General features: G+C 44.0%; 1 protein-coding gene across 8 annotated transcripts in view; it reads left to right on the forward strand.

The window, feature by feature from the left end:
* Positions 1-14,339, forward strand: part of gpr107 (G protein-coupled receptor 107) — a 153,196-nt gene that overhangs the window by 82,291 nt on the left and 56,566 nt on the right. For 6 of the 8 annotated variants that reach the window (XM_078550052.1, XM_078550050.1, XM_078550049.1 and 3 more), the window contains 3 exons: positions 1,661-1,710; positions 3,801-3,884; positions 12,684-12,805. In XM_078550052.1, the coding sequence (XP_078406178.1) occupies positions 1,661-1,710; positions 3,801-3,884; positions 12,684-12,805 (256 nt within the window). The remainder of the gene's footprint in view (positions 1-1,660; positions 1,711-3,800; positions 3,885-12,683; positions 12,806-14,339) is intronic. The other 2 variants (XR_013577735.1, XR_013577737.1) reach the window with 1 other exon arrangement.

Consider the following 14,339-nt stretch of genomic DNA (forward strand, 5'->3'; position numbering starts at 1 on the left):
AATTTTAAAATCCTAAAGGTGTTACTTGGACTTTGCTTCTGGAATGAGTAGTTTTCCCCTTGTTTCCAAAATACCAAAAAAAATGGTTATGATCAGTAAGACAAGTTTCCCTCTGGGATTTTGTTTGCTCAGCGAATAACATTGTCTGCGGTTGTAACAATGGAAGGAGGAGATTGAGCTCCTACTTTCTATACAACCTAGCCTTGGCTGAGGAGTGGGCCTACTTGAGCTGGGGTGTTGAGGGGCGCTGCCGCAGAGTGTGGGATTTTGAGCTTTAAATAAGAAAAAGGAGGAGAAAGCTGCAGAAATGCTGATGTGATAACGTATGTGAATGCATAAACACCTAAGACTTTTAATGGGAATCATCTGTATAACATTAAACATGGAAAATAGATTCTTGGTGGAACTGAATGTAAGTTTTCAGAACAAAAATTTCACGGCAGTCTTCCTGCGGCAGGTCCCGAATGAACAGAATTGAGCATCCATTAATATTTAATGCTAGAACATTCTGTTTAAAAGTCTCTTATCTGTGGCACACAGCTGCCCAGGGAATAGCTCAGCGCAGATCTTCAGTCACAAACAATGTGAAGAGGCTAAGTACCTGCTGACTTGTAACCTACTAACCATCCTGTCAAACAGCCACAACCAAGGTTTACCATCTGCGTAACACAGAACCAGAGATACACTGGCTGACAGGCCATTTGTTTCCTTTCTTCTTCTGAATCCCTCATAGATGACTGGAGATACAATATGCTGTTTACATGGGCTCCAGTCAATAGAGACAACACAGAACTTCATAAGCATGCTCCTGATGCATCAGTCCTTATAGCCTTAGTGTTTGCATTGGTTAGGATTTAGTTTAGAGGTTGTGTTATTATATGTGATAGGTGCACTTGGTTCTTGTATGATTAATGCACCTCCGAATTTTCCACTTTCATTCACCTAAGCTTTACAGACTCTCTTGCTCTTGCATTATCACTTGGGTTGGAATAAATACTTATTCCACCACACCCTGCCCTAATTTATTCTTTCCCACAGGGGTTGCTTTCCTTGGAGCAAAGGAGATTGAGGGGAGATTTGATATAAGGTTTTGGGCAAGAGATACAGGGGGAATATGAGGAAGAACTTTTTTTATGCAACGAGTGGTAATGACCTGGAACAGGCTTCCTACAAGGGTGGTGGAAACAGAGACGATCAATGATTTCAAAGGAAATTGGATGGGCACCTGAGAGAAATAAACTTCGCGACCATGGGGATAGTGGGGGAATGGGACTGATTGAATTGGAGAGCCAGCATAGACTCAATGGACTGAATGTCTGCCTGTCTGACTTTATGACTTCAAAACTGTATAATTCTTCACCTTCAGACCTCCTCCCTCCTACAATCTATGGGCTTTTAGGATCAAAGATGTAACACACCTTTTCTCCTATCCTGTTCAGTTTTGATGGTATCTTTTGCTGTGGGTCTTGACTGTTTATTAAAAAAGTAAGCAAGGGAGAATGGTAGCTAGCAAAACAACCACCCATGTAAAGAGATGGACATGAAATATGTAGTAAGAAATTTCTTCTCAAAGTTGCTAGGACTGATATTGTATTTTGATTCTCAGTTTAATTCGTGTTAGGATCCTATTATTTTTTTTCCTCTCATTGTCTTCTTACAGCTGCAGTTAACTTGGCGAAACTGAAGCTTTTCAGACATTATTATGTTATGGTAAGTTTTAGCTCATCCTGTTGGTATGATTGAAAGGAAACAATGATGCTAGGGTAAGCACTCAAGTAAAAAGCACTGACACCAGGAATTATGGTCAGGAAATGCGGGGCATTTTTCCAGGTTGCCAGCCTAATTGACATGTTTGACTGCCTGTCAGGTGAGGAAGGCTCCAGAAAAGACCACAGCTAAGGAGAAACTTAGATTAGTTCAGGGTGGAATGATGGGGTGATTGGGTGGAGCATGTCGGCAGGGTGATCAGGCAGCTGACAGATCAGGATTCTGGGTTGTTGTTTGGCAGTGGTAGGGGAACTGTCAGCGATGGAGAGAGATTGGTTTGGGGCAAGATCTTGGAGGCTGGGGTGTTTACCTGGCCGGTTGTTGTACCTGGCCACACGCATGGCTATAAAGACACGTTATGGATCCAGGCCTTCTCACACCATTTTACCTGAAAGGATTCCCGAGGCCAGAGAAACCTGAATGATAGCAGCCAGAAATACAAACCTTGATAAAATTATGGCTCACACACAGCCTATTTAAAAGGTTTCAATGACCAACCCTCCTCCTGAGAGTGGTGGATTGGTCACCTGTCCCTCATCCCATCTCCATTAAAACTGGAAGTGGGTGAGTTTGAAGTGGGTTTACGTTCTTTCCTTCTCTCTCATGCTTCTTTGTTTCTGTCTGTCTGTCTCTTCCCTTTCGACTAAAATTCACCCATGTTTGGGTTTCAGATTACCCTTGCCCGCCCCATCATTTGTCCCGGAGTGATAGACTTCAGAATTACACCAACTCTTTAGATCTATCCAAACATCTGTGTTGAGCCAGACAATCACAGTTTCTTTCTCTAAATTCCCAGCTGCCTTCGCACAGACATAGTTATTATAAGCAATTGGATCCCCACAGAATTTGCTTGTTGGCTAGCACTGAATTTTATGATACTTGGAATCTTGTAGCACCTTCTGAGCTGCTTTATTTTTGAATCTGTTGCTGGCGTAACAGCATTGCTTGTCTTAGCGCTTGGATAATATAAATTCAGTAGGGACTGATGTTAAAATCTGCTCCAATTAACTCATGCTGTAAAACTCAGTGCTAGCAGACAAAACCTTGGAAGTACGAATGTCAACACACTTAAGTCCAGTCAAGTGTAAATGTCTACATGTTTGCTTTCTATAAGCCTTTACCTGTTAAATAGATTCCTGAAAGAAGAGAATTGGTTTGAGTGCTTAATAGGATTTAGAAATCATGTCCTTTAATTTGCTTTCCAGAATAATTTTAGGAAGAGCTCCAAGGTGCACTGAAAAATATATTGTTCTGTTAGAAGTGCATCGTTGCATGTTAGTTTAAAAGAGTAAGGCCCTACTGTTGACTTACCATTCCTAATTTGTTTGAAAAGTTGCACTTTTTTTTATCTCCCAATTTTGTCCCTTCGCTTGAAGGTGTGGCTTTATGATGGAAATTTTATGGTGGAAATCTATGGAGCCTTCAGCCCAATACCTCATTCAAGTAATCATCCTTAATGTATGGATCCCAGCAATAAATATAGGTAACATACTCAACCATGAATGTTACCTTCATAGTTTTCTCACTAATGACCACACGTGTGCCCCTTTTAGTTGGGGACCACTTGATGGGGATCTGGAGCAGGAATCCTAGCTGTTTTTATTTTTACTTAGCCCACAGGTACTGTAGCCAGTTCTAACAGCCCACTTCCCTGCCCAACTGAGATCAGTTAGTCACAATTGAATTGAGTTATGTTTAGAGTGATGATTTTGAAGTAAACCGCTATTTTACAAACTGGACAATATGTTCAGCAGCTGTAACTCTAGTAACTATTTAAACTTTAAATGTTCTGAATTGAAATCATGTACATCAAATGTTATCATTGCTTTTAGATTATTAGTTCCAGAGAATCCCATGACATAATCCTTTGCTATTCCTGCAGTACCCCACTTTATCATGAATAACTCCACTAATTAGATTAAGTGCTAAATAGTATTTAAATGAGGAATATACGTTGAAATGTACATTCAGCCAGGTTTAGCCTGTCATGATGCTGTTTTTAAAATGCTAATTTTGCTTCTTTTGTCTTTCAGATTGTGTGTTACATTTATTTTACACGGATCATAGCAATTCTGATCAAAATCATTGTGCCCTTCCAATGGAAATGGCTCTATCAGGTAAGTACACTCATCATTTGGCCTGACTTTCACTAAAAGAAGTTAGTTAATTATTTTTTTCCGAGGCCTTTCTTACTGTATTCTATATTGTAACGCAAGAATGTAGATGAGTTGGTCATGGGGTTGCTTGCTATTGCAGTTCAGATTTAGTCAATCAAGAGAAAATTGACTTGTTTTACAATGTTGTTCAGGATTTCTACTGAATCGAAAGAGAAAGGAAGGGGGCAGGAGGTGATGACATATTGCGTTTTACTGCTTGATCAGAAGTTGATTGCGGGGCATTTGGCCAACCTCAGTTTATCCATCCAGAAATAGCCTAAAAGGCAGTCATTGTAACATCCAGTTATTTATTCAATTTTTCAAAGGTTTTTGGCTTCACTAGCCTATCCATTCCATGTGATGAGCACTCTGTGTGAAGTAGTACATCCCTGATACCAGCGTTATTTTGGCCTTTTACTAATTTGAACCTGTATTTACTTGTTTTACACTCTAATTATCCTGATTTACCTTTTCCACACTGACTAATACCTCCTGTGACTCAACAAGATCACTTCTCAGGCAACTTCCTTTTAAGACAGAAAAGGCCAAGTTTTTCTTCCTAACTCAAACCTTTGACACAAGAAGATCAGCCTCACAGCTCTTTGCACTGCCTCCAGTGCTCGCGTGTCTCCTCAGCATTTCATTGACTGAATTGGACAGGGTTTCAAGGTGTCTGACCAGAGCACTGTCGGTTTTGATTGTAATTTCCTTGATTGTGTTTCACTGTCCTGGTGATATTGTTCAACATTCTATTGGCTCAGTTGATTTGTTGCTCTACAACGGTTGGACATGTTGGGTGGAATGCTCCCATCCCACCTGCAGCGTGTTTCATGGTGGGTGAGAGTGGAGAATCCAGTGCCAGGTAAAAAGTCGCAAATCCACTGTCGTAAAAATAGGTTCCAATTCTCCCGATTGTGTGTTCATGGCGGGTCGGTTATTCCGCTGACTAGCGGCGCGAATGCCATAACGCATTCATTAACATGTCTGCTGCTTGCCAGAATCTTGCCAGGCCTTCCAATCTTGTGTCACGCCAGCGAGGATTTACGTCAACCTCAAATCCGTTTGAAAAGGGCTGGCGTGCACAAGTCGGACCTCAGTTCGCTGGTGACTTCGGGGTGAGTGGAACATACACAGCCTACCAGCCATAGCGCAATGTCGGTCTTGTTGCGATAAATGCCACTCTGCTGGGGCTGTAGGGTTGGTTTGCCCCTGCTCTTTGCCTACATTGCCCCGAAGAACACCACTGTGCTGTGGTGCTCATGCAGGTCTGCACTTTCAGGAACTAAGATTTCAACCGGGGGTGGGCTGTGAGGCGAGGGTGGGGTTGATGAACACGAGGGGGGAAGCAGGGAAGGAAGACTGTGGAATGGCAGCCACTGGGAAGGGCGAACACGGGGGCAACGGGGAAGGAAGGCTGTGGAATAGCAGTCAGAAGGAAGGGCGAATGCAAGGGGGACAACGGGGAGGGAAGGCTGTGGAATGGCAGTCGGGGAATGGTGAACACAAGGCGGGGCCTTTCTGGGGTCGCTCTCTAACCCCTTGTTGCTGCAGGAGTGAGCAGGATTCTGCTTAGAAAGAAAGGAGGAAGACCTCATTGTGATGAAAGCCACTGAAAGCCAATGGCTTCATTAGCACTGTTAAGGGGCTACTCAGAACTCAATGGCTTCACATCACAGTTGCTGCATCTCGAGAGTAACACATAGGAATGTAGAATTTGGGAATGCAGGCAATAGTGAAGCACAGCTCTATCATGTATGGCATTCCATCAATGAAGGCCTGTCACATGTTCACCAGAATTGACACTCCTAACAGGTCAAAGGGCATCCACTCATTCACCATGAGCAACTGATTGGTCATTAGTATGCCACATCAGAGATTGGAGCACAGAGCTAGGTTGGGTCACTCATCTCACTGAAACTTTAGCAACCCATGCGGGGCCCAAGATGTGACATATCTGCGATGCATTCTTGATCACCTCAATGTGTGTGCTGGTATCTCAGGGACAAGGTGGCATCAGCCACCATGCAAGTAGGGCAGGAAAAACTATGGACCCTTACAGTTTCTAAATGTGTCATCTTCTGAGCTTCACTTTCTTGCCCCTATAATGATTAATGTCTTCAATGTTTTCTTTCAGAGAGAAGACACAAGCACATATGGATCCAGGGCTCAATGCTGCCTTTGTCAGGATCCTAATGCAATGGAGGAAGCGAAGGAGGGAGAGGCGATTCCGCGCACAGCTCCAGCAGGAGGGCATGGTCAAGCGGAGCCAGGGCATGAACAGGAGGGTCAGGGGAGAGCCCCTGACTCACCAGACCTGGGGTTTATCATAGAAGCATCTCCTATGTACAAATGAATGAGAAGCAATGCCGTGCACGTCTGCACTTGTCCCGAGCTCTGGGGTACATCACATATGCCACATTCTTCATGAAGACCTGACGCCACATGGAGTTGGAGGGTATCCCCTGCTAGTGGCTTTGAAGGTAACTGCAGCGCTAAATTTCTTTGCCTCTGGGTCTTTCCAAGGATCAATAGGGACCTGTGCAGCGTCTCTCAGTCCACAACACATTGATGCATAAAGGAGGTCACAGATGCCCTTTACAAGAAGGCCCATCATTATATCAGGTTTGCTCTGGAAGAAGATAGCCAGGCTGCAAGATTCACCAGCTTCGCCGCCATCTCAATAGACTGCACCCATGTGGCTATACGGGCTCCATGGCAGCAGGCCCCAATGTTTATAAACCGCAAGGGCTATCATTCCATCAATGTACAACTGGTGTGTGATCACCGGAAGCACATGTTGCATGTTTGTGCATGGTACTCTGGGAGTTGCAATGACTCCTACATCCTGAGCCACTCCCATGTGCCGAAGATTTTTGAGGGGCCATTACACCTGCAAGGCTGGCTGCTTGGAGATAAGGGGTACCCACTGAAATGCTGGCTGATGACACTGGTGCATCACCCTCAGAGTCATTCCAAGGAGTGATACAACGCTGCTCACAGCTCCACACACTCCCTTATAGAGCAGGCCATAGGGCTTCTGAAGATGTGCTTCAGATGCTTGGACCGCTCAAGTGGCTCACTACAATACACTCCCAACAGGGTTTCCCACATCATTGCAGGGTGCTGCGCCCTTCACAATCTGGCAATGCAAAGAGGTGAACCCCTGCCAGAGGATGACCTGGAGGAGGATGAAAGCTCATTGGAGAATGAAGATCTGGAGGCCCAGGAACCCCATGAGGCTGCTGAGGGTCAGTATCAGCATGATTACGTCATGGAGGAACGAAGATATGCTCGTGGTACATTAATTGCTGACAGGTTCCAGGAAGAGTGAAGTTATGTAAGGGAATATAGCCACATCTCTCCTAGCCTTCAATGCCATTTTCTTTCAGTTCAGGAGGTGTCCACCCACTTGCAGTGAGACCAAGTCCCGCATTCACACTTGCGCGCTCTGACCTCATGATTCGCCAGGCCATGATCTTTGCTTTGGTCTATGGGGCCCTGTGAGTGAGCTGACTCTGGGAACTGAGAACCCACTTCAGGAAAAAGAGAGATGTGGGAGAAGTCTTGAACTTTCGCCGCCATCTAACGATACAAACACTGCTGCGACTGAGATGTGGACATGCCTAGGGATCTCCTCCTCCTGTGCATGTCTTTTCTTCTTCTGGAGAGACAAATGCCGCCAGAATATTAATGCTGATGAGCTGCCCTCACTAAATGGAGTTCCTTGAGAAAGAAGGGTAAGAAACGCTTACATCAGACATGTCCAATGAAGATTTAAACATATCTCCCTGACACACAAGGGGTGCAGAGACTAGTTCAACTGAGGTTGACATCACAGGAATATGAATTTCACAGTGGGACACTCTCATTGAGTGGGAACAAGGCCAAATCTCTAAATAAGAGGATTCCAAAGTGCACAATCACAATGCCTTCAGTTAACAGGAACATTCACATAACCATCAAATGTAGAAACAAAAGTGCAATTTATTTACATGTCTAGCACACCTGTGACCCAAAAGTGACATCAATTTTCTTAACTTTCCTAACTGTACCGCTATGACTGGATGCAGCCCTGATATCCGCAGCAGAGGTAGAGGCAGCCTGCTGACTGCTACGTCCTGATGTCTGTGATGACCTTGGAGGACATCCTCCGGTGGTCCGAGGCCTGGAGGGCTCCTGCCTGATAAGTGTCATCTGCTCAGGGGCAGAAGTGTCCTCGGCAGCCTGAGAAGTTGGAGTGGATGGGGTCACAGGCAGAGGGGGCTATGACCGGTTGCACACCCTTGGAGTATTCTGAGAGGAAGCCCCTGGGATGTCCAGCTGACACTCATCTTTCCTGTGGATGCCCGAGGGCCCTGCCCTGACTCCTGCAGGAGATGGTGCACCTGGAGGGGGGGTCAAGGTGCCTCGTCCCCATGTCACCTACATCCTGATGGTGCCCACCAAGGTACATAACCATGGAGTGCAGGGCTGAGTGAAAATGTGACAAGACCTGCTGGACCAAGGTCTCCATGGTGGCCGCCTGCCTTCCCATGGTGACCATGAGGCACTCGCATGTTGGGGCCACAACATCAAACAGAACGCGGACAGACTCCTCCATCGTTCGCTCGACTTTGCTGAGTGACTGTCGAATCTCTGCCTGATGTTCTGCCACCTTTCATTGCATCACCAGCATTGATTTGGCCACTTGCAGAGGTTCATCATCTGACTTGGACTGAGTAGGCGGCTGGTCTCCAGCAGCCCGCCAAGTGCTGGAGACCTGGGCTGTCCCTGCCTCCGACTGCTGGGGGGGCTGCGTCGGTGACGTGTTCCCTAGAAAGTGAGACAGAGCCTAATCTACAGCTGTGCCCCACCGACGTGTGTCTCTCTGAACTGGTGGAGGGTGCGTGTGAGTGCCGTGACGATTCTTCCGCGGCCTCCTCTTTGGATAAAGTCTGTGGGCTCGCACTGGTGTTGGACTGGTTTGAGGGTCTTGATCTGCTGGTGCCCAGAAAATAGAAAATAGAGTTTCAGTTAATGAGCATGAGTTAGATAGGACATGCATGTGACTCACTGTGAATGTCTAGATTTGATGAAGTGTTGGGTCAGTGCTAGGTTGGTGAGAGAGGCCGATCTTCCCCACAAGAGTGATCCCTGTCCTCCCCAGCCAGCTTGGCTGCAGCAGCCTCAAACTCAGTGAGGACAATGATGTCGGCTGTCCCTCTCCGGTCTGTGACCTCTCATGCCTGTTGTGTGCCAGCTTGGCCTGTATGAAGAAAAAGAAAAGCATGTGATGAGAAGGGAGGGAGCAAAGGTTGGGTGAGATGCATGTCCCCTGTGTGTGCTGAGCCCTCCCCAGAAGGGCCAGAGGATGGAGCTTGAGCAACATGATAGATGGGATGATGGTGAAGTGAAAGTCTTGGTGAGAGAATGAGTGTATATATGTGTCCCCTGCTAATGGTTGTGTGAGATCCCTGAAGAGAGTAGCCGTTTGAGTGCATGATGCCATGATCAGAGTTTGATATTGGAGGGAGCTGAAGGATGACTTACCCTGGCATAGCGGATGAGATCATTCATCTTCTTCCTGCACTGGCATTTCAGGCATGGTTGTCAGCTGCGCTGACCTCCACAGCGACCACCCAGGCCGGAGAGGTGAGGCTGCTGTGTTTCCTGCAGCCATCCTGGATTAGAATGCGTGCCTTTGTGCCTGTACCCCTCTGATTAAGGCCTCGAGGGCCCGGTACGTGAGGGTGCTGCCTCCTTCTTGGAGGCCCTCGGCCTTCCTCTTCTGGCCGCCAGACATCTCTGGTGGGCTGACGAGAGTGAGATTGTGTATTGGACTGGCCTTTAAATATGGTGCCCAGACCTTCGAACCTGCCAGCTGACAGCAGCCACACGAATCAACTCCTGACCCGCCAGGTGATTCAAACCGATACGCGCCTTTGCACAATTAATGAGGCTCCAAGCACAAAATCGAGTGCAAGTTCACGCCATTCCGGACAGCGGGGTGGGTGGGCACTGCCAAAAACACCCGCCACCGCACTTAGCCTCATTTATGGAGAATTCCACCTGTTGAGTCTATGAAGATTCCTAGACCTCTTTCACTTTCTTCCTTGGCAGTTATAACAGTTTCATGGAGTACATGTCTGGCCCTTTTTTCTATCCTGGATGAATCATTTACACTTGTCTGTGTTAAAATTCATCTGTCGATTTACATAATTTATCACTCATTGTGTAATTTCTGGGCTGCCTCTCCTGATACCATGGTTCCTCCTAAGAAAGAAAGAAACACTCTCATTTATATCGCACCTATCATGATCGCCAGATGTCCCAAAGCACTTTACAGTCAATGAAGTACTTTTGAAGTGTTGTTACTCTTGCACTGCAGGACTTGCAGCAGCCAATTTGTGCACAGCAAACTCCCACAAACAGCAATGTGATAATGACCAGATAATCTGTTTTTGTGATGTGATAGGGATAAATATTGGCCAGGACTTTCCCTGCTCTTCAAAATAGTGCCATGGGTTTTTTTTTTTGCATCCATCTTAGAGGGCAGACGGGGCCTCGGTTTAACGTCTCATCCAAAAAATGGCTCCTCCAAAAGTGTAGCCTGCCTTCAGTACAGTCTTGATTTCTGTACTCAAGTCCTGAAGTGGGACTTCAACCCACAACTTTCTGACTTGGAGACAAGAGTGCTATCAACTGAGATTACTCCTAGCTTGAAAGAAACTTTTTCTGTTTTCCTGGTTTTTGATTTGTTTGAAAATTTGACCAATTTGCATTTGACTTTCTGAACCCATATTGTAGATCAACATTACAAACTCTAGTGGCCCTAACACCAATCCCTGGGAAATTCTCTGATCTTCCTCCTCCCATGACATTTTTCTCTAATCTACTGATTTTGATGCGACAGCCAGTTCCTTATTCATTCCCTAGTTTTATCATAGATATGTGATTGAAGATGGCCTAGTTTACAGGGTATGCAGCTTGTTAATCTTATAAAATTTAAAACCATTTTCGACAGCCCCTCCCCTGGCTCAGTGGTAAAGGTGGGTATGTAACTGAGCCCTACAGATCCAATCTGTATCCACCTATTACAGATTTCTAAACTTTCTTGTCTCGATTTGTGGTCTAGATTTCTTGCCTTTCCAGGCAGCGGTTTAGTGGTAATGTCATTGGACCAGTAATCCTGAGGTCCAGGCTCATGCTCTGGCAGCAGAGGTTCAAATCCCACCACAGCATCTGGCGGAATTTAAATTCAATTTATAAAAATCTTTAATTGAAAGCTAGTTGCAGTGATTGTTGTAAAAACACATCTGGTTCACTAACGCCCTTCACGGAAGGAAATCCACTACCCTTACCTGTGAGTCCATGTTGACTCTTGTGGTTGATTCTTAACTGCCCGCTGAAATGGCCTAGCAAGCCATTCAGTTATAGGGCAATTAGGGATGGGCAATGAAAATGCTGGACTAGCCAGTGATGCCCACATTCCGTGAAAGAAAAAAAATGTGAGTTTTTGAAGGGTGCTATGGGAATTCGAGTCAATCCCTTCAAGGAAGAAGAGGAGGAGAAAGCTGACAAAAGTATACAACATAAGAGAAAAATGATATAATGCATGCTACCTTTTAAAGACTGATTTATGACATTATTTGGAGTAATTGTTTAATAACACAACCATTGAAACTGAAATATACTTCTGTTATAATAAGCGAAACATGTTTTGAAAATTAAATATGCAAATTAGTTAATTTAGAAATGCTGCCCTTAAATGATTACTTTATATATTCCCAATTTTGCAGGATGTGCTTGTTTTTCTAAAAACGATGTCTTCATGAGTTGTGTTAATTTAGTTTACTTATGATGATTAGTTTAATTACAAAATTTAACTTTCCCTTATAACTGATCACTGACAAGATCAGAGCCTCATACTATGATTGTTTGGTCCTATGTCACATCTCTAGAGAAGAGACCTTTTTAATTCAGGAGACTATCGGGGGAACTGTCACCGATATTTGCAACATAAGATTATAGGTTCCTGCAGAAAGGGAGAGAGAGTCACGGCTGTCATGGTCTTTCTTTGAATCCCCATTGTGTATCTCTGCTGTGTTCTGCTGTGACATTATGCCATTCTTCCAGGTGTCCCATTGGCCCTAAACAAGAGAGTGTTTCTTTTTTGGCCATGTTTTTTAAGGAAGGGTAAGGTTTCTTCTACAATTATTTTGCCCCATTCACCAATTTGTGACTTGTTTTGCCTGCCCCTCACAATACCCTTAACCTAGAGGTTGGGTAATTTAGTCACAGGCCTCTGTTGAAAACATTGTGAAGCAAGCAGTTAAAAAAAACACGAGCATCACAAAAGTTATTATTAAACTTCAGTAGAAATCATGTGCATAAGGATGATTGTCAACCTTGAAGCTGTGGAATGGGGAGGGGACAGCAATGGGGGAAAGGGAAAAGACTTAAGGGACACTGCGACCTAGTAATAGAGAAATGGTGAGAACCACTTGCTTTGTAATAGCATTTTTTAATTATCAAGGGACTTAATTGTTTGAAAAATTTGAAGCTTTGGAGAATATGTTTTCACTTCTATAAATTCTGCTTTTTATGTTGTTAAAATTTAGAAAAAATGTAATTAATCTTTTATGTATATTTCTCGATTGAGAACACAAACTTGAATGAAAGTGCAACTTTAGGCATCAAGTTTTCAGAGCTCAGGAACTCTACATTCATTGATCCAAAATCCATAGCATTATTTTCTGATAAAGGTTCTATTAATTTTAGTTCCTAGATGAACTTGCCACACTCGTATTCTTCTGCTTGACGGGCTACAAGTTCCGACCGGCTTCAGACAATCCCTACCTTCAACTACCTCAGAATGAGGAAGATGTAGAGATGGATGAAGTGTAAGTACTTTCAGCTTAAAGTTTTACCTTCAACCAGAACAGTTGCTTTATGTCGCTTTGTGCTAAATGACTGTGACAGACGGTCGCTTGCCTGTTTCAATGTCCATATTAACCTGCATGATTACCTCTGGAGTGAGGGTGGGAAGGAGAAAGAGAACAAATGAAATTTTTTTTTTTCACTTTCACGGTAATGAAGACTTGAATGATTACGACTTAGCCTGATCAATGTATGAAGGACTTGGCTAGACCACTGAACCACAGGAATCAGATGCTAAAGGTGCTGGAAGTTCTTATCTGAGGCACCAGCTTCTGCAAGAATGAATGTGAAGCTGATGTTGCCTTCGATAATTACAATAAATGTGAAGCGCTGATTTCTTCTCCACCGTTAACTGATTTCTTCTCCACCGATGCTGCCAGACCTGCTGAGTTTTTCCAGGTAATTCTGTTTTTGTTTTGGATTTCCAGCATCCGCAGTAGCTTTTAGCTTTTTGTTTTTATCGCTGTATCCCAGGTTGGTCCTGTGGAGTTTGCTTTATTTCATTTTAATAAGATGGATCATCTTGTTCGGAGGGAAAGCTTTGCAAGCCATGTTTTTCACATATAGTGCAAGCAATAATTTGAAGCGGATTATGTTGAGTGCTCTCAGAATTGGGGATGGGCCAGAGGGATTATATGGGAATAAACAGTTTCATTCTGAACCTTTACTTCCAGAATGTTAAGAGTTACTGGCTTTTGTTGTTCTTGTGACTGCATATTCAGGAACTTCCAGAAATCTGTCTGTAACATTTTGTATCATGTGATTGGTGGCTCCATTATGATGTGCAGTGAACCATTGAATTATTATTAGATGCTGATTTCCACTTCTTGGGTTACATTTTGAAACTGATGCTTATTGTCTCTGTTCATTGGGTGTGGTACAAGCATCATTAATAATACTCATGTGTATCACGTAGTTCACCTGTGCGGATCCTATGTCATACTAAATGAAGCGTAATTGATGCTAAATTCCTCTTTCTGTCCGAGAAATGCTGAAGGTGGGTGGTCTTCCAGCAGGAAATAACAACCTCAGGCAAAGCAAGATAGCTAGTTTCAAAATATGCAGCTAAAGAGGAGGCCAAGGAGGGAGGGAGCAGGCCAGCTGAGAGGTGAAAAATTAAAAGTTGAATTTAATAATTTAATTTTCGTTTTACAAAAAACTTTGAGAGATGGTTCCGACTGTGAAAAAAGTTTAAATTAATATTTTAAAAGCAAGGCTATCAGAAAACACAGGCAAATACCTGCACAATAGTAACTATTGTGTGTACCACCCGTTGTGGGTGGATCTGATAGACAGGGTGTGACACCCTTAATACTGAAAATTCTTGTCACAATGCCATTTCTAGATATAACAAGGTTTCTCATTGGAACATGACTGACACGAGTATTGCATGGAAATTGAGCCGCATATTTAATATATGATGCCCTCTAGAACTACTAGCTGTGTTCGTATTATTTAAATAATTTAATATTTTATACTAATTTTATATCTAATTTT

This window comes from Cetorhinus maximus, chromosome 10 (assembly GCF_964194155.1).
Source record: "Cetorhinus maximus chromosome 10, sCetMax3.hap1.1, whole genome shotgun sequence".
Lineage (NCBI taxonomy): Eukaryota > Metazoa > Chordata > Chondrichthyes > Lamniformes > Cetorhinidae > Cetorhinus > Cetorhinus maximus.